This window comes from Rhinatrema bivittatum, chromosome 5 (assembly GCF_901001135.1).
Source record: "Rhinatrema bivittatum chromosome 5, aRhiBiv1.1, whole genome shotgun sequence".
Lineage (NCBI taxonomy): Eukaryota > Metazoa > Chordata > Amphibia > Gymnophiona > Rhinatrematidae > Rhinatrema > Rhinatrema bivittatum.
In genome coordinates this window covers 335,470,245-335,488,642 of record NC_042619.1, presented here as the reverse complement: position 1 = coordinate 335,488,642, position 18,398 = coordinate 335,470,245, and the positions used below count along the sequence as shown (strand labels likewise).

Genomic DNA, 18,398 nt, shown 5'->3' with positions numbered 1-18,398 from the left:
AGGTCCCCGTGAGCCATTCCCCCACGAAGCGCAAGTGGCAGGCCGCATTATATAATCAAAAGTCAGGCATATTGAACCCACCCCACTCCCTGGACTGCTCCAACACACTATAGTTGAGCCGGGCATGCTTCCACCCGCCAGAGAAAGGATTGAATGCTGGAGCATAGGCGGCAGATGTCTCTAATCGTCAGCCAGCAGGGGACCATATTTAGCAGATACAAAATCTTAGACACCAAAACCATTTTAACCAGGGTGCATCTCCCAAAGAGAGACAGAGGTAGGGGGTTCCACAGAGTTAATTGTGACTGCAGCCTGGCAATACAGGTAGTAATGTTCAGAGCATACAGCTGTTCTAAATGTCGCGGGACCCAGACCCCTAAGTATTTGAGTTTACCTAGGGCTCAATGAAATGGGAAGGGGCCCACCCAAGTATCCGGCAATATAGCATTTAAAGCCAGGGCCTCTGACTTATTATAATTTATTTTGAGTCCCGCAACTTTCCGATACTGTTCAAACAAATCAATAATAACTGGCATACTAGTGCGTGATCACCTAATGAATAACAGGATGTCATCCGCAAACAGGGCAGTCTTAAGGGGGTGGCTACCCACACTAATTCCACTGAAATTCTTTTACCCTCTGAGACAGATAGCAAATGCTTCCAGAGCTAGTACAAACAAAAGTGGGGAGAAGGGGCACCCCTGTTGAACCCCACAATGCAAAGGGAAGGCCTCCGTGGGTGTTCCATTGAGCAGAATAGTAGCGCTAGGATTACTATAGAGGATCTTTAACCATTGGAGGTATTCACCCGCAAAGCCATATCTCCGCAGCGCCCAAAACAGGTAATCCCAAGATAGGGAGTCGAAGGCTTTTTCAGCATCTAAACTAAGGATCAGTGCTTCTGCCACGTTTTGGTAACTCAGTGCTGCATTGAGGTACCGCACATTTCACACTCCTTGGCGACCTTTGACAAAGCCAGTTTGGTCTACATGAGTACCACAATAACAGACTGATTGGAAGCCGCCGAGATGCCATTGGTGCTTAACATATCCGTGTAATATTTTTGCAAAGGGGATAAAAGGCTATATCTCAAAATTTTATAATATTCCAAGCCAAGGCCATCCTGGCCTGGAGCTTTACCCAATTTCAACTGTTGGATCACAGAATAAATTTCTTGGATAGTAATAGGGCTATTGAGCGCAGTGTTATGGTCCATCGTTAAACGAGGCCACTGAACTGCATGGAAGAGAGAGGTTGCTGTCTCCACATCCATGGTTTTAGTACCATATAGCGACTTGTAGTAGCTTAAGAACTGAGCCGCAATAGCATGGGGGGCAGTTTGATGCGTACCCCTATCGTCCTTAATCCCCACTATGGACGCCCTCTGTCCCCTAGGTCGTATTAAATGAGTCATAAAACGACTCGCCCGATTGCCATGTTTATATAGCTGATAACGATAGTATCTAAGGCAGTGGTTCTCAACCCTGTCCTGGGGACCCCCCCAGCCAGTCGGGTTTTCAGGATATCCACAATGAATATGCATGAGATAAAATGTGCATGTTATGGAGGCAGTGTATGCAAATTTTCTCTCATGCATATTCATTGTGGGTATCCTGAAAACCCGACTGGCTGGGGGGGTCCCCAGGACAGGGTTGAGAACCACTGATCTAAGGGATTTGGACGCCCGCTGATGAAGCAAACAGTTCAAAGCTTCGCGAGCCCTGTCCAGCTGAGCTTTGGCTTCACCTGTCATAGTAGCCATGTGATGCTGCTGGGCAGTCTTAAGAACCGCAGTTAGCCGCAAAATTTCTGCATTACATTTTTAATTTAACTTGGCTACATAGGCTATCCCGCATTACCACCTTCCCAGCTTCCCAGACCGTCGCAGGGAAAACCTCCAGGGTCTCCTCATGATCTACATATCATAATCATAATAATCATAATAATAATGATCAGCCAGTCCCCACTTACCAGCTCCCGGGGACCCATCCAGCGCTGCCGGGCTCATCTCACATCTCAGTGACGCCAAGCTCCGCAGGGGCCTCCCCGAACGCCTCCACCAGCAACGAGGGAGCCTAACAAGCCGACCCCCCCCTTTCAAATCGCCTGCAACCAGCAGCACAGGCCTCGGAAAGGCCTCCTTTCAGCAGCACCACCCATCTTGAAGCGAAGCCAGCACCTGACAAGCGGCCAGCCCTCTGACATCAGAGGAGGGGCTGGGTGAGTGGTGTTTAAATTTAAACTCACCCCGGGCGCCCCCCCTAGACATCAGAGCACAGTCAATCAGCCAGTCCCCACTTACCAGCTCCCGGGGACCCATCCAGCGCTGCCGGGCTCATCTCACATCTCACTGACGCCAAGCTCCTTGAAGCAAAGCCAGCACCTGAAAAGCGAAACCAGCCCCCTGACATCAGAGGAGGGGCCGGGTGAGTGGTGTTTAAATTTAAACTCACCCCAGGCGCTGCGCGCTGTGTACCGCGTGCCGAAGGAGCTTGTCCAAAGGAGCAGGCCCTTTTGCGCGCCCCTTCGCGCAGCCCATTCATTGCCTTCTCAACCCGCTCCTCCGAAACACTAAAAAAAAAAACTGCATCACTAACAACTGCCTTCCAAAAGCAAGCTATACTCTCATATTGCTATCTCAATCAACTTTCAGTTCAAAATCTCAAAAAGATATGAAGATGAAAAACAAGATATCATCTCCAAACAATCAACCTACATCCTCTAAGAAACATTCATCCTTGAAACCTCCACACAAACCAAATCAACCAATAAACTACAAAAACACACATAACCAACTCTCAAACTATATGCTTCTCTCATTCATACTCATCAATACTCCTTCTATAAAAAAAAAAATCCCTCTATTCAATGACCTACTCAGTGATCACAAATCAGATTTCATTGCAATTATGGAAACCTGGCTCAAAAATATGGATTATGATCTAATAAACCAACTATCCAACCAAGATTACAACATCTCTTCAGTCCCCAGAAAAAATAAAAAAGGAGGTGGCTTAATGCTTATATCTTAAAAAAAAAAAAAAAAAAAAAAAGCCTGCAACTAACACTTCGCCCATCTAACATTCCTCCACCATTTGAAATTGCTTTATTTGATTCACCAAAACTTCAAATATGCCTCATTTACTGTCCTCCAGGAGCACTCGATAAAAACTGCTTACCTCTAATTGAATATATTATGAACAACATCTCCCTCAACAAACCCATAATCATACTTGGTGACTTCAACATACATTTCAACTTACCAACTCACTCAAAAACCTGCCAAACTATCATTGATGCACTCTCAACTCTATATCTATTAGCTACCTCTACGGGAAGGGGTGGGGGGACTTTCGGGGGTATAATCGGGTAAAATGGCTACCAGTTATGCTGTACATGCGTCTTTTGTTCTATTATGGTTGCATCTACTATGTACTTGGTGCATGGCTGTTTTGTTTCCTGCCAATAAAAGCTATAAATATAAAAAAAAAAAAAAAAAAAAAAAAAAACCTGCCAAACTATCATTGATGCACTCTCAACTCTATATCTAGAACAAATAATCCAATCTCCAACTCATAAAGCAGGCCACACAATTGACCTCATTTTTGTCAACACTGAAATCTGGAAATCATTCTCTACCCACACCTCAGAGATATCCTGGTCCGACCACCATCTAATCCAAGCTAACTTACATACCAACCTCAACATTAAACCTCCTCAAATCACCCCAAACAAAATATCCTACCATCCACCATTCAACATAGAACTTTTACAAAAAACTCTTCAATCCGAATTAAACATCAATCTATCTAACTCCGAGAACGCTACCTCATCATGGCTAAACATCACAAAACAAGTTGCAGACAACATCAATCCCATTATTACAAAGAGTAAACAACAACCCAAACACAACAACCAATGGTGTAACGAAAATATCAGAACTGCCAAACGCATACCCAGAAAAAAAGAAAGAGAATGGAGAAAAAACAAAAATACTACCACACTAATTATCGGAACAACTTAGCTCAATATAAAAATATCATCAACAATGTGAAAAAGGAATTCTTCTCCAACACAATCTCCAAATTTCATCATAACCCCAGAATGTTATTCGCAATAGTTCAGAAACTTACCAAAACCACCCAAGAGTCTTCATGCACCAAACATCGAAGCGATGACTTTGCTGATTTCTTCAACAACAAAATATCTCATCTAATCCAATTCAACATAACCAACAACAACCAGAACACCAAACTTAACAACAAGATAACCTCATCATGGTCAAACTTTGACACTGCCTCCACCATTGAAATTCAATCTATAATAAATAAAACGAACCCTGCCAGCCATCCATTAGACAACATCCCAATAACAACCCTCAAATCAATTGAACCTACCATATCAAAAACCATCACCAAAATTGTCAATTTATCACTGACCGAAGGCAACTACCCCAAATGCCTCAAATCTGCTGTCATCAAACCAATCCTTAAAAAGAACAACCTAGATCCAGAAATCCTTTCCAACTACCGTCCCATAATCAAACCTTTCGTTCATAGCCAAAACCATTGAAAAAGTCATACACACTCAACTAGATGACTATCTGGAGACAAACAGCATCCTACCTCCATCCCAATATGGTTTTAGAAAAAACCTAAACACAGAATCTCTTCTCATCTCCCTAAATGACATTATTATAAGAGGCTTTGACAAAGGTGAAAAATACTTGCTCATTCTTCTTGACCTTTCAGCCGCCTTCGACACAGTGAACCACAATATACTATTGGAGCGACTATCCCAAATTGGTTTAACTGGCAATACCTTACGTTGGTTTTCTTCCTATTTATCTGATCGAACATACCAAGTATTAATCAATAACAACCTATCAAAAATAATCAACCTCAGCACCGGAGCCCCTCAAGGATCAACTTTATCAGCTACCCTTTTCAACATATTCCTTCTCCCCCATCTGCCAACTACTAAAAGAATATGAAATCACACACTTCTCTACACTGATGACATTCAGCTCCTCATTCCCATACAAAATTCAATTGAAGACACAAGAAAACCTCAGAACTACTTATCTCAATCAAACATCTCCTAAATTCCCTGAAACTCATAATCAACTTTGACAAAACTGAAATAATACTCATGGATAAAAAACCCAATCCAACTCCGCCACCCCTGACAATACTTGACAAACAAATGATAACTATACTCCCTACCACCCACACCAGGAACCTCTGAGTTATCATTGATAAAGAACTTTCTTTCAAGAACCACATAGCAAATAAAACTAAAGAAGGATACCACAGACTCCTAACCCTAAGACACCTGAAACCATTTCTCAACCCCTACGATTTCAGAACTGTACTTAAACTTCTTATCTTCTCCACCTTCGACTATTGCAGCTCCTTACTAATTGGAATACCTTTTTCATCCCTCAAACCACTCCAAATACTGCAGAACTCAGCCGCCAGAGTCCTAACTGGAACAAAAAGAAGTGAACACATAACACCAATATTGACCTCACTTCACTGCCTCCCTATTACTGCACATATTGCTTACAAATCAATGACCATAATCCACAAAATTCTAAACAATGATCAAAGTCTTAACACCCTAAACATAATCCCTCAAAATCCTCCAAGAAACCTATGCTCTAATAACTCAGGTTACCTAAACATTCCCCCTATCAAAGATGCGGATCTGGCAACCACAAGAGAAAGAGCCTTTTCAATTGCCTCACCTAAACTTTGGAACACCCTACCTAAATTCCTGAGAACCCAACACGACCTAAAAATATTCAAAAAGGACCTAAAAACACTAATGTTCCGCAAATTCTACACTGACCCTCAGACGTCTGATCATTCCAACTCTCAACTGAACTCTCAATTATAAACCTCTTAATACATTCTCTTCACCCTGAACTGCATACCCTCCTCATCCAACCTAATAATGCTCTCTGGACTTGATATGCTTATTTCTGATATTGTTCAAATTGATTTTTATTGTTGCACAACTGCTAAGAAAATGTATAACGTTCACATTGTTTTTTCTGTTACACAACTGCTAAGAAAAATATATATTTTTGTAAACTGTTATGATGGCTCTACCGAATGACTGTATATAAAACTCAATAAATAAATAAACATAGTCTTTCCAACAGCCCTGTATGTAACTGTGGAACGCCTTATCTAAATATAGTTCGGTGCACATGCGCCAGGAGAAGGAGGGATGGACCCAGAGTCGACACTGCATGACTACGGTTATAGGGGCATGATCGGAGAGCGAGATGGCACCAATGCCCGCCTCCTGCACCCTAGAGAAGCACTGCTCAGAGATTAATAAATAATCTAACCTAGAGTATGTGTGGTGAGGGTTAGAAAAAAAATGTGAAATCCCTTTCACTAGGGTGAAGAACCCGCCAAATATCCTGCAATTGAAGCTCCCAGCACAGTAAATTGACGCCCATGTTTTGATCCGCCTCAGAGGAGGTTTTTGGAGGGTTGATATCCATATGCTTATTAGCCACAATATTGAAATGTCCACCGACCACCAACTGCAGTCAGAGAACTCCGTCAGTGTACCCACCAGATTGGCGAAAAATGTAGAAGAGTACACATTGGGGGCATAAATGTTACAAAATGCTACTTTCTGTTGGTATAGGGTCCCCACTGCAACAATATAACGCCCTTCTGCGTCCTGGCAGGTATGCATTAACTGAAATGGCAAGTTTTTGTTAACAAGGATGGCAACGCCCCTTTTACGGATGCTGAAAGAGGAATAACACACTGGCCCACCCAGTCTCTCCACAATTTAGCATCCCCTAAATGAGTTTCTTGGAGGAACACCACCTGTGCCCGCATGCGTTTAAACATAGTAAACAATTTTGTTCGCTTGACCGGGGAGTGGATGCCATCCACATTCAAGGATACAATCTTAACCTGTGCCATAATACCTAGGTACTGCTGTGACAGGAAGAGGAGCCCCCCCAAAAGGGACTCCTGTACCAACACATAGGACTTCCCAAGATCTCCAAGCCTAGATCTTGGAGAAGAAGAAAAGAATATATCCCCCCTACATTCCAGACCTTAAAGGCTTTGCCCGGTTCTAAACACGTGTCTCCCCCCTTCCCACCCCCACATTCATACACATCCAATCCAAACATCCATACCAGTCGTACCACAATCATACATATAATTCTCCACTGTATGAGGCACAGAGCCAACCTCATCCCGTACACGCGTGCTCAGGTGTCAGGATCGCCCTCTTCTGGCCCCATTCCCTCTCCCCACTATTCTAGAGAACTTAAAAACTTGACAACCGGTCGGCGTTAAGTCCAGGGTCCAAACTGCAGGGCATTGAGAATCCCCTTCATTTTCAAAGTGAGTATAGCAATGTCTCAGAATAGTGCTCGATAACTAACACAGTGGACACACAGCAGTGACCACGCAGACCCCCAAGAGCCATGCAGTTAAGAGTTTCCATAGGCCAAGCAACTGCTGGTGACCACCAAAAACTTCACCAGGTAGCCTGTCGTCTCAGATCGTCAGGGTCCTGCTCCACTAGAAATAGTTGGAGAAAGCATCCTGGGCCACTGGAAATGAGATCCAAGACCTGCCCGAGCAGAACAGGTGAACAGGTATCACTCCCGCAAACTGGATTAAGCCAACCTATATTAAGCCATACTGGATAACTGAAAACTTAACGTGGTAGTAGTGCCCTCTTTCACACCGCTCTGGACGTGACAAGATCCCAATAAAACCATCCACTTCCTCCTTGGAGCTAAAAAAACAAGATTTTGTTGTCATGATGTACACGCAGTTTCGTGGGGTAAACCGAATACCCCTCTTTTGCAGCTCAGTGCAAGCAGGAGCCAAAACCTTCCGCTGCGCTGCTGGTAGAGAAATCATTAAACAATAATAACTTGTGGCCATTGTACTCCACCGCTCCTTTCTGCCGATATGCTTCCAGCAGCTGGGTCTTATGCGCCCAATTAAAAATATGGGCCATGACAGGCTGAGGCCGAGCATTGCCCTCCCGCAAGGGCCCTATACGGTGCACTCACTCACACTGGAAGTGTTCCGTATCCAGCTCCAGCCCCAACTGCTTTGGGAGCCACTTTTCTACAGAGTCCCTCAGCTCCTTCTCCTTTACCTCTTCAAGTAGACTAGTGATTTTTAAATTGTTTCTGCCGCCGCGGTCTTCCAATTTGGCCAGCATTTCACACTGGCAGTGTTGTAAATCTGCCACGTGACGCACTGATGCTGCCAGCCGATCCCCCACATCATATAATGTACCTTCTGCCACATCCAGACGTTTGGCATGCCCTTCCAGAACGGACTTGACATCCTCCAAAGCAGTCTGGAGCTTAGTTAGTCTCCAATCGAGGGCATCAATGACCCGTTGAGAGGTTCGTTGCAGGGCCTCCTCAGTGACGGCAGCCATCACAGGTTCCCCAGTCTGAGCCGCCGCCATTCTGGGTACACGCAGGCAAAGTGGTCTGCAATCAGAGCTGCATCCCCCGCGCGGTGCTGCATCCCCCGCGCGGTGCAACTTCACTGCGGCGGGCAGCACAGCAAGGACAGCGGAAGGCAGGTAGGGGGAAAACAGGGCGGCGAATCAGCACTTTTGATGGGGTTTGGGGGCCGCGGGGCCGCGGAGCACTTATCTCTTGTTTTCATCTCCCTTACGTCATCGCCGGAAGTCCATTTCCATGCTTCTAAGAGCTCGAAAGAAGCCTACTTCTGTCTCCTACATCAGGGTCTGGAAGATGTTTGATAATTGATACTCTGATTTGGGGAGCCCAGCCCACCATCCCCTTGTCGCCCAGGTCCTCTCCTTCCTCCAGAGTGGTCTAAGCAAGGGTTTGTCCTTTAATTCCCTTCGGGTTCAGGTGGCAGCTCTTGGTTCCCTTATAGAAAGGTTGGAGGGGCATACCCTGGTGGCCCATCCAGATGTGATTCACTTTCTCGAGGGGCTAAGCATTTGAAGCGTCCGGTCCGTGCTACGTGTCCGTCATGGAGTCTCAATTTGGTACTGAGGGTGCTTTGCGACGCACCCTTTGAGCCTCTAAAGAGGGCCATGCTCAAGGATTTAACCCTCAAGACCGTCTTCCTGGTTGCGATTTGCTCAGCCAGAAGGGTGTCTGAACTTCAGGCATTGTCTTGCAGAGAGCCTTTCCTCTGCATCTCTGACTCAGGAATATCGCTTAAGACTGTTCCATCATTCCTACCTAAGGTGGTCTCGTCTTTCCACTTAAATCAGTCAGTGGAACTGCTGGCTTTATCAGACTCTGACCTAGCAGCCTTGCCTGACAGGGATCTGTGGAAATTGGATGTCAAGCGGGTGCTGATGAGATACCTGGAGGTTACTAACGAGTTCCGGATCTCCGATTATCTCTGTGTCCCAACATAGGAAATAAGGCATCAAAGATGACCATAGCATGTTGGTTAAAGGAAGTAATTGTCTCTGCCTACATCTGTAGGGGCCGAGCGGTTCCACAAAGTCTGAATGCTCATTCTCTCCGCTCACAGGTTGCCTCTAGGGCGGAAAGCCAGTCAGTATCCCCACAAGAGATTTGCAGGGTGGCTACTTGGAAGTCACTGCATACCTTTGCTCGTCATTACCGGCTGGATGTGCAGGCACCGGGATTAGGTTCCTTTGGCAGCCAGGTTCTTCGAGTGGGGTTGTCTGGGACCCACCCTACGTCAGGAAGCTTTGGTACATCCCACTGTCTGGACTGATCCAGGTACGTACAGGGAAAGGAAAATTGGTCCTTACCTGCTAATTTTCTTTCCTGTAGTACCAAGGATCAGTCCAGATGCCCGCTCATAGAGGAGGGTGGTTTTCCTTTTCTATTTACAGTGTACAGATTTCCCACTCGAAGACTGTTAGTTCTGAAGTTTATTGCATCAGTTAACGTTCATTCATAAAGGGCACCAGATGTAAACCCTACACGAGAGTGACTTCTCAAGTGGAAATTGTCTTTATGAACCACTTCTGTTCTATGCATTTGGTTAGGTTCTTAAGTTACTTGCTTGGTCTAGTTCAATGTTGAGATTTACGCTTTGATACTGATTATACTGAAGGGATGCAGAGGGCGCTCTCACCTAATACAGGATGCCTTTCACGTTTTTCTCTGTCTCCATCTGCTGGAAAGGAGGCTCAACCCACTGTCTGGACAGTTCCTGTGGTACTATAGGAACGAAAATTAGCAGGTAAGGACAAATTTTCCTTTACTTGTCCAGTTCAGGTCAGGTCCCACAAGAATTCCTCTCTATGGACAAACACAGTAATCAGTTAAGACAATTCCTGCTTCCAGGGCTAACATAGAGCTTGAGCACTTTCATATCACATAATATCAGTGTACACAGGGAGAAGCACACCTGGATATTGTCTAGGATTCCATACTATCACATGGCCTCCTAGCCAAGAGCTATAATACTGCCTGTATTGTGCCTTCTCTTTCTGCAGCCTATGCACTGTGCATTTATAACTACTCTTCCATGTTCTTTCTGCAGTCTGTGCAGTAAATGCACTCCTCATTCAGAAGGCATCATTCATCAGTCCTATGGCATCTCACCTTGATATCCTACTCCATGAAGAGCAACTTAACCAGAAAATGTTGTTCCTGTTTAACCTGCTGCCCAGAGACATTGTCTTGCTGCCAGTGAGTGCTTGTCATGTAGTGTCCAGGATAGCAATTAGCTGCCTCTTTCTCCTTTCTTGTATGTGTGTTTTTCAATCGCAGTCTCTCTTGTGCTCTTATTCATGTGTTTTAGAAGATCCACCAAGCTGGGTCAAATGTTGATCCATCTTGTAGGTAGGTAGGTCGGACTTGGGGTGTTGACAGGAATATCTACAACCTGGCCCAATAACAGCCCCACATATGAGCTGATCACAAGGAACAACAGGTCTTGGCCATCCTTGAAATTATTCAAGCATGGAGTTCAGGGAAACAGATGAAATACCATATTTGTCGTGTTAGTCCACTTGAATATGGAGAAATAAAGGTTAAAAAACATATGAAAGGTGATATATTTTCATTGCACTGACTCAATACATTTCTTCATTAGCTTTTGGGAGTTAAACTGCCTTCATGAATTCAAAACAAACTCAAAATGGAAATAGTCATCCAGATAAGAAGTATCTGCTCCAAAAGTGATTTGTTTCATTATGATGTACGCTTAGTCTCATCTAGATTCCAGTCTTTTATGTTAATTTTTAAGTAAAAAGCATGTTCTTAACCTTTACTGTAAAACCCCTATCATTATGCTCTATGGTGAGTGGTTTGGCAGTACAGAGTTGTAATAAATTGTCTCTACTTTTTAAGTAACTGTTTTGGGAGCGAGAACATCTAGAACAGCGGTTCTCAACCTGTGGGTCGCGACCCCGGCGGGGGTCGAACGACCAAACCACAGGGGTCGCCTGTGTTTTGGTCGTTCGACCAAAACTGGTCTGCGGACCGACCCCAACGGCCCGGTCCACAGACCAGTACCGGGCCATTGGGGTTTTTTGCCGGTCTGCGGCGCCGCGGCTGCTGTGGGGAGGCGGGGCGAAGCTGGAGACCTGCCTCCTCCAACCCCAAAAGGGAGCGCGTCGCGGTGCTCCTCCTACTTACTTCCTGCCCGCCCTGCCCCGGAAGACAAATTTTGCCGGAACCGCACAGGCAGGAAGGAGGATGCGCGTCAGCCGCGTGCAGAAGAGGAGCAGCAGGGCCGGGAAGACTAGGGCCGCTGCAGAGCCCATCCTGTGGCAACCCGTAAAGAAGAGGCCCAGAGGTGAGAGAAAGGTGTGTGCGAGTATGAGATGAGTTGAGAGATTGTGTGTGAGAGTGAATTGAGAGACTGTGTGTGTTTGCAGAGACAGCATGTGAGAGCCTCTGTGTGTGTGAAAGAGACAGCATGTGACAGTGAGAGCCTGTGATTGAGCAAGGCAGCATGTGGGGGTGTGAGAGAGCCTGTGTGTGAGACTCAGACAGCCTGTGCCAGTGAGAGACTGTGTGTATGAATGATTGCATGACAGAAAGAGCATGTGACAGTGAGATCCTGTGTGTGTATGTGTGTGTGAGAGAGAAATGCATGTGAGAATGAGAACCTGACTGTGTGTTTGAGGGAAGAAGACAGGTGGAGAGAAAAGAAACAGAAACAGAAAAAAAGGCAATATAAAAGGAAATGGCAAAAAAATAAAGGGAAGCAGATGTAAAAAAAAATAAATTACTTTTTACTGATTGGTACATGTAATCTTTGGGAATGTGCAAGAGTAGCACTTTCTCTATGCGGATCTCACAATGTACGAGATCAACATGGAGGAAGTGGAAACCCAGGGGGCCTGCACAGAGGAGGCAGCAGAATGGGCTTCAGTGCCAATAGCAGCAATCAGCGCCTCCCCAATAGCCACGTGGCAGCAGTGGCAGTAATTAGATTAATTGTTTGACTCAGCTGGAGGTGACAAAGTATGAAGTGGGATGTGAAATCAGCTTGATCTAGTGGAGAATTAGGATTGCTGTTACACATGAACTGTATTTGGCAAACATTAAATTAATTAATGTTTGCCAAATACAGTTCAATAATAATCAATTGAAGCCTGCAGCTGAGGACTGATTCATTATGACTCATGTAGAAATTAGTGCATTTTCCAGATTAGTCTGCATAACACAATTCTCAACATTCAGCATTATTTCTGCTGCATAGAATTTTATCTGAGAGGCTCTGAGGTTGTGAGGGAGCCAGTAAGAGTGAGAGGATGAGTGTGTATGAGAAAATCCAGGGGAGTAAGAGTGTGTGTGAGTGGGGGGGGGGGGGGGAGAGAGTGTCTTACACCCTGAGAGTGTATCAGTGTCTGTGAGAGCGAGAGGTTATGGTGGGTATAAGAGCATGAATGTGTATGTATGTGACAGTGTATGTGTGAGAGAGAATGGACATGTGAGTATGTGTGAGAGAGAGAGGATAACCTCCTAATCCTCGACAATATCAGGGTGACTGGAAATCAAGAGCTCCCATGTATGGACAGCAGGGGCTTTTTAAAATCCTTATTAGTTTTAATTATTGTGTGTTGTTTGATATATGTGCTATTTTGAAATATTTTATTGGTGTTTGGGAAATTATAAAAATGTATATGATTTTAATTAATAGAAATTCTATTTATCAGTAATTTTAAAATATTCTTTTATTAGTATGGTTTTACTATTATAACTGATGCTTTATGTTTCTTAATTTTATTGTTTTATGAGGAATGGTGGTTCTGTTTATAAATGTCATAATAAATAAGTATGCACTAAAATCCAACCCCATCCATAACCCCGCCCCCATATGACCAAAGCCCCACCCTCGTCCCGCCCTCGCGGGGCGAGGGGTCACCGCAACATGAGGAACTGTATTACGGGGTCACGGCATTAGAAAGGTTGAGAACCACTGATCTAGAAGGAGGGGTGTGCCCTTGAGATAGATAGACAGATACTGTATAGTGAGGTAGTTGTCCAGAGAATTCCAAGGGAGAGCACTATCTTGCAGTTCAATAGAACAAGATCTGTTTGGGGATCTCCTGTTAGTTCCCTAAAGGCCTTCTAGTATATCAGCCCAGTTGCTTCTTGGACTTTGCCATGGATCTGGGAAGGTTTAAAAACAACTCCTATGCACTGTGCCTAGCTTTCTATTTCCGGAGCCTGGGAGGGAGAGATGGATACAGCTCCAAATCCTAGAAATTGTTTTCTCTGGGGACGTAAAGTTAACATGGGTTGGCACTGTGGCCAGCCTTTCATCCACCCCTTATCACACCCCTTCACAGCAGTGGCTACAAAACACTTAATTTCTGGCAGTATTATCTGTCTCTTTGCTGTCTTCCTGGCATGTTTCTGCTAACAGTTATCAACAAGGGCCCTGAAGTTGGTGGTCGGTGAAACAGATAAATATGGAAAAATAAGTGTGGGAGCTTGCTGGGCAGACTGAATGGGCCGTTTGGTCTTTTTCTGCCATCATTTCTAGGTCTACTTTATAGAAGTGTTAATCTCTCAGCAGTTATGTAAATAGGCTTCCGCCCAGCCCGGGCATTCCTGAACTTTGAAGGGTCTGAGAAGAAGGGGGATAAACAGTTACCTGCCAAAAGTAAACATAGACTCTTGGCCTCAAACTTTTACATAAAATATTGAAGACTTGTTCATTTAGGCAGGCTGTTTTGCAAGGAATTTTGGAAGCTACAGATGATTTAAACTGTTTTCATTATGTGTTGTGATTTAATTTTTGTCTATATACTGTTGTATTTTACAAATGTCCATTTTAAAACGTGAACTACTCATGTATGTATTTTAAACTGAAATCCACTTAGGACAATTGATGTTGACATGGGCGGAATATAACTTTTAAAAAATAAACTTCTTGATGACTTCATTGTGCTTGTGTAAATGCCGATGGGATTATTTTGGAATTGACCAAGCTATCCAGTGGAGACAAGGACAGTAACTGAATTTAAATAAAACATGGAATAAGCACAGTGGATTTCTGAGGGGCGGGGGTAAGGATTTTAATGCTGAGCAGATGTGTGGATAGACAGACTAGAAAAGCTGTATAGGAAAATTGGCTCTTACCTGCTAATTTTCGTTCCTGTAATACCACAGATCAGTCCAGACAAGTAGGTTTATGCATCCCTACCAGCAGATGGAGGCAAAGAACAAAACTTTGAGGCACTGCTACATAACCGAGCGTGTTGTTGCGGATCATGTGATGACGCTACGCTCTGGAGGTAGTCCGATACTGCTCTCAATCCCCTGAACCGCTCCCTTGAAAGGAATCTCCTCTGTCAGGCTCCGCAGCGCTTCAGTTCTCACAGGCTTCGATGTGGGCCTCCAAGCCCTCACTGGGCTTGCTCAAGTGCCTAACATTTCTTGACCCCAAGTTCAGCCAAGTTCCCAGCAAACAAACAAACACAAAGCAGTTTGTAGCTATAATGAAACAATCCTTTTTTTACAGTTCCCCTTTGTGAACCTCAGTAGGTTCAAAGAACTCCTGCTGCACAGAAACAAAACACCGCTTGACTTTTCCAGTCAGCAGAACCGGCCTGCTTGGGAGTTGCACAACACGCCCCAACTCCCCTCTGTTGTGCAGCAGGTCGCAGTCTTCCCATTCCTTTAACAACAAAACACCGTGCAGCCAACCAAAGTGAAAAAAACCCCCAAAACATACAAAGTCCCTCTTAACAGTGCCACTCACTCGGTTTCCATGCTGGAGTTAGCGGCTCCCTCTGTCTGGACATCCATTTCCATCTCCTCCTCATCGTCTGAGGAGCTCAGCTTTTCTGGCCAGTTGAACCACCCTGGCATGCCTTCCTCTACTATCATGGGTTCAGCAGGGGGTGTGTCAGCAGTGTTCTGCTCAGCTGCACAATCAGGTTGATCTGCCTCCGATTGGCTCAGCTCGGCCTCTAAAAATCTGGAAGTTGTAGGTTTTTTTCCTGCGCCCAGGTGCCCTCTGCTGCCTAACTTGGCTCCAGGTCCTCCCAGTCTTGATCCAGCCCGGGTTTTCCTGCTTTAAAGCAGCCTGCACTTCATCACACTCACAGCCCCCCCCCCTATAACTTCCTATAATACTCCACCAAACCCAGGAAAGCCCTTAGCTGCTTTTGTGACTCGGGTTGTGGGTATTCTCTAATGCAGTGTACTTTATCAATGAGAGGACGTACCACCCCTCTTCCTACCAGATGTCCCAAGTATTTCACCTCCCTTTGAGCCAAACTGCACTTAGCTGGGTTAGCAGTCTGGCGTGCTGCCCACAAAGATTTTAATACTGCTTTTACCTTGGGGAGATGGGATTCCCAATCCGATGAGTAAACTACCACATCATCCATGTAAGCTGCCTCATAGTTAATATGGAGGCGAAGCACTACATTTAGGAGGCGCTGACAACTTGCCGCAGCTCCATGTAAACCAAATGGCATGCGCACGAACTGATAGAGCCCCCTCGGTGTGGCAAAGGCTGTTTTCTCCCTAGAGCTCCTCTCTAAAGGGATTTGCCATTATCCTTTTGTAAGATCCAGGGTGGTAAGATACTGTGCTGTTCCTAACCGTTCTACCAGTTCGGCATGGGATATGCATCGAAACTAGAGACTACATTTACCATCCTGAAATCGATGCAGAATCGTAATGTTACCATCTGACTTAGGAACTGGTACTATTGGACTGCACCAAGCACTGCTTGACTCCTCAATTACCCCCAGTTTTAACATTTCCTCTACCTGGCGATTAACCTCTATTTGCATAGCCTCAGATAGGCGGTATGGTCTCTTCCGGACTACCTTTCCAGGGGGAGTCACAATGCTATGGGAGACCAATCTCATCTGCCCTGGCAAAAGGGAAAGCACATCCTTAGCATCCCTTACCACCTTCTCCACCTGTAGCCTTTGTGCCTGTGTTAACTCCTCTCCTATCACCACTCCTCCCTCTTGGTTCATTTCTTTCACTTGCGGGCCCAAATCCTTGTCGTCCTCCAGCAGAGGATCCACCAACAAAGCCTGCCTCTCAACCCAGGACTTTAGGAGGTTTACATGATATACCAGAGTATACCTAGTGCCCACTTTTGACCTCGTAATTCAGGGGTCCTAAGCGCTTTACCACTTTCGCTGGTCCTTTCCATTTTGCCACTAAATGATTGGGTGATGTGGGTACTAGCACCAAGACCTGATCACCCTCCTGAAATTCTCTTTCCCGAGCACCCTTGTCATAATATGTCCTTTGGCTCTCTTGTGCCTTTTGTAAGTTTTCCTTAGCCACCCTTAAGGCTACCTCTGCACGCTGCCTCAGGTCTTTAACATAGGTTACTATGTCCTGGGTGTGAGCATCATCTCCTCTCCAGTGTTTCTGAACTACGTCTAACAACCCCCTGGGCTGCCTTCCAAACAACAACTTAAATGGGGTAAACCCTATAGATGCTTGAGGCACTTCCCTCACAGCAAAAAGGGGATGAGCTTATCCCAATCTCCTGAATTCTTTTCCAAACAACTGTGCAGCATGACCTTCAACGTCTGATTAAATCTCTCTACCAGCCCATCTGTCTGGAGATGATATGCAGCAGTGCGCAAATGTCTAATTCCAAACTGATCCCATAAGCAGGCTAGTTCTCGGGACATAAAATTCTTCCCTGGTCAGTGAGGACCTCCTTAGAAAACCCAAATTGGCAAAATATTTTCACCAGTTCCTGTGCTATTATCCGAGCAGAGGTGGAGTGTAAAGGAATAGCCCATGGAAAACGAGTGGCATAGTCTATAACTACCATTATGTATTGATGTCCCCGCCGACTCTTCTCCAATGGTCCTACTGTATCTACAGCTAGCCTGTCTAATGGATCTTGTACCATGGGTAACGGCATTAAGGGTGCTTTAGTGAGGGCCTGTTTTGATACCAGCTGACAAGCTGGACAGGACTACAGAATTTCTTTACCATCTGGTAGATGCCTGGCCAAAAGAACCACCTCTTCACCCTCGCTAGTGTATTATGTTGCCCTAGATGACCGGCTAAAGGGTGAGCGTGGGCCAATGACAGGATATCTTCCTGGAACTTGGCGGGCCCCAGTAACTGCATCCAGGGTTCTTGCCCTATTAGCCCTTCCTCCACCCTATATAACAGACCCGTCCGGACCACAAAGTAGGGGTAATCTTTTGTTCCTTTATTATGAGCATCCTGCCCTGAAACTTTAGCCTTCTCCCAGGCCACCCTCAAAGCAGGGTCCTTCTGTTGCTCCCATGAAACCTGGGAAATGTGTCGGGAGGGTCCCCACTATCTCCTTCAGTCCCGCATCTGAAGCTCCTACAGTTTTTGGGTCTACCCTTGCCCGCTTTTCCTACTTCTTTGAGCCTTAGGCTTTCGGCTCTCTCCAGGGGCCTCCAACACCCCATTTTCCTCAAAGGGGAATACTTCGCCCAGGGTCTGCTCCCCCCATTGTCCAGCCTGCTTCTGGGCCCTTGTAGTCACAAAGGTTTGTCTCGCCTGCAATAAACCTGCCAGGTGTGGCCAATCACGGCCTAAGATTAAGGGCACTGATAACCCCTTAACCAAGGCCACCTCTACGTTATCACAATGCATACCCCACTGCACCTGCACTTCATGTACTACATGGTTTATGGCATGCCCATGCACACATCGTACTGTGACTCCTTCAGCCTTAGCCTTCTTGGGATTCAAGCCCGCTGCCTGGGCTGACATCAAGGACTGATTTGTCCAATGTCCAGTAGTGCTTGGAATAAGTGCCCATTCACCTTCACTTTCCTCAGGTATGAGTTGGGAGAAGGGGTCTGCCTCTCGGCCTCCTGTGCTGGTTACTCTATATAGGCTGCTGTCTGGTGTGGACAGTCTTGGTGGAAATGCCCTGTCTCGCTACACCCATAGCACTTGAAAGGGGTTTGCTGCC

General features: G+C 45.5%; 1 protein-coding gene across 3 annotated transcripts in view; it reads left to right on the top strand.

The window, feature by feature from the left end:
• The window catches only part of GPAT2 (glycerol-3-phosphate acyltransferase 2, mitochondrial), a 462,570-nt gene that overhangs the window by 354,038 nt on the left and 90,134 nt on the right, over positions 1-18,398 (top strand). For 2 of the 3 annotated variants that reach the window (XM_029604447.1, XM_029604446.1), the window contains exon 16: positions 10,527-10,675. In XM_029604447.1, the coding sequence (XP_029460307.1) occupies positions 10,527-10,675 (149 nt within the window). Of the gene's footprint in view, positions 1-10,526; positions 10,980-18,398 lie in introns of those variants that run through there. The other variant, XM_029604448.1, reaches the window with a different exon arrangement.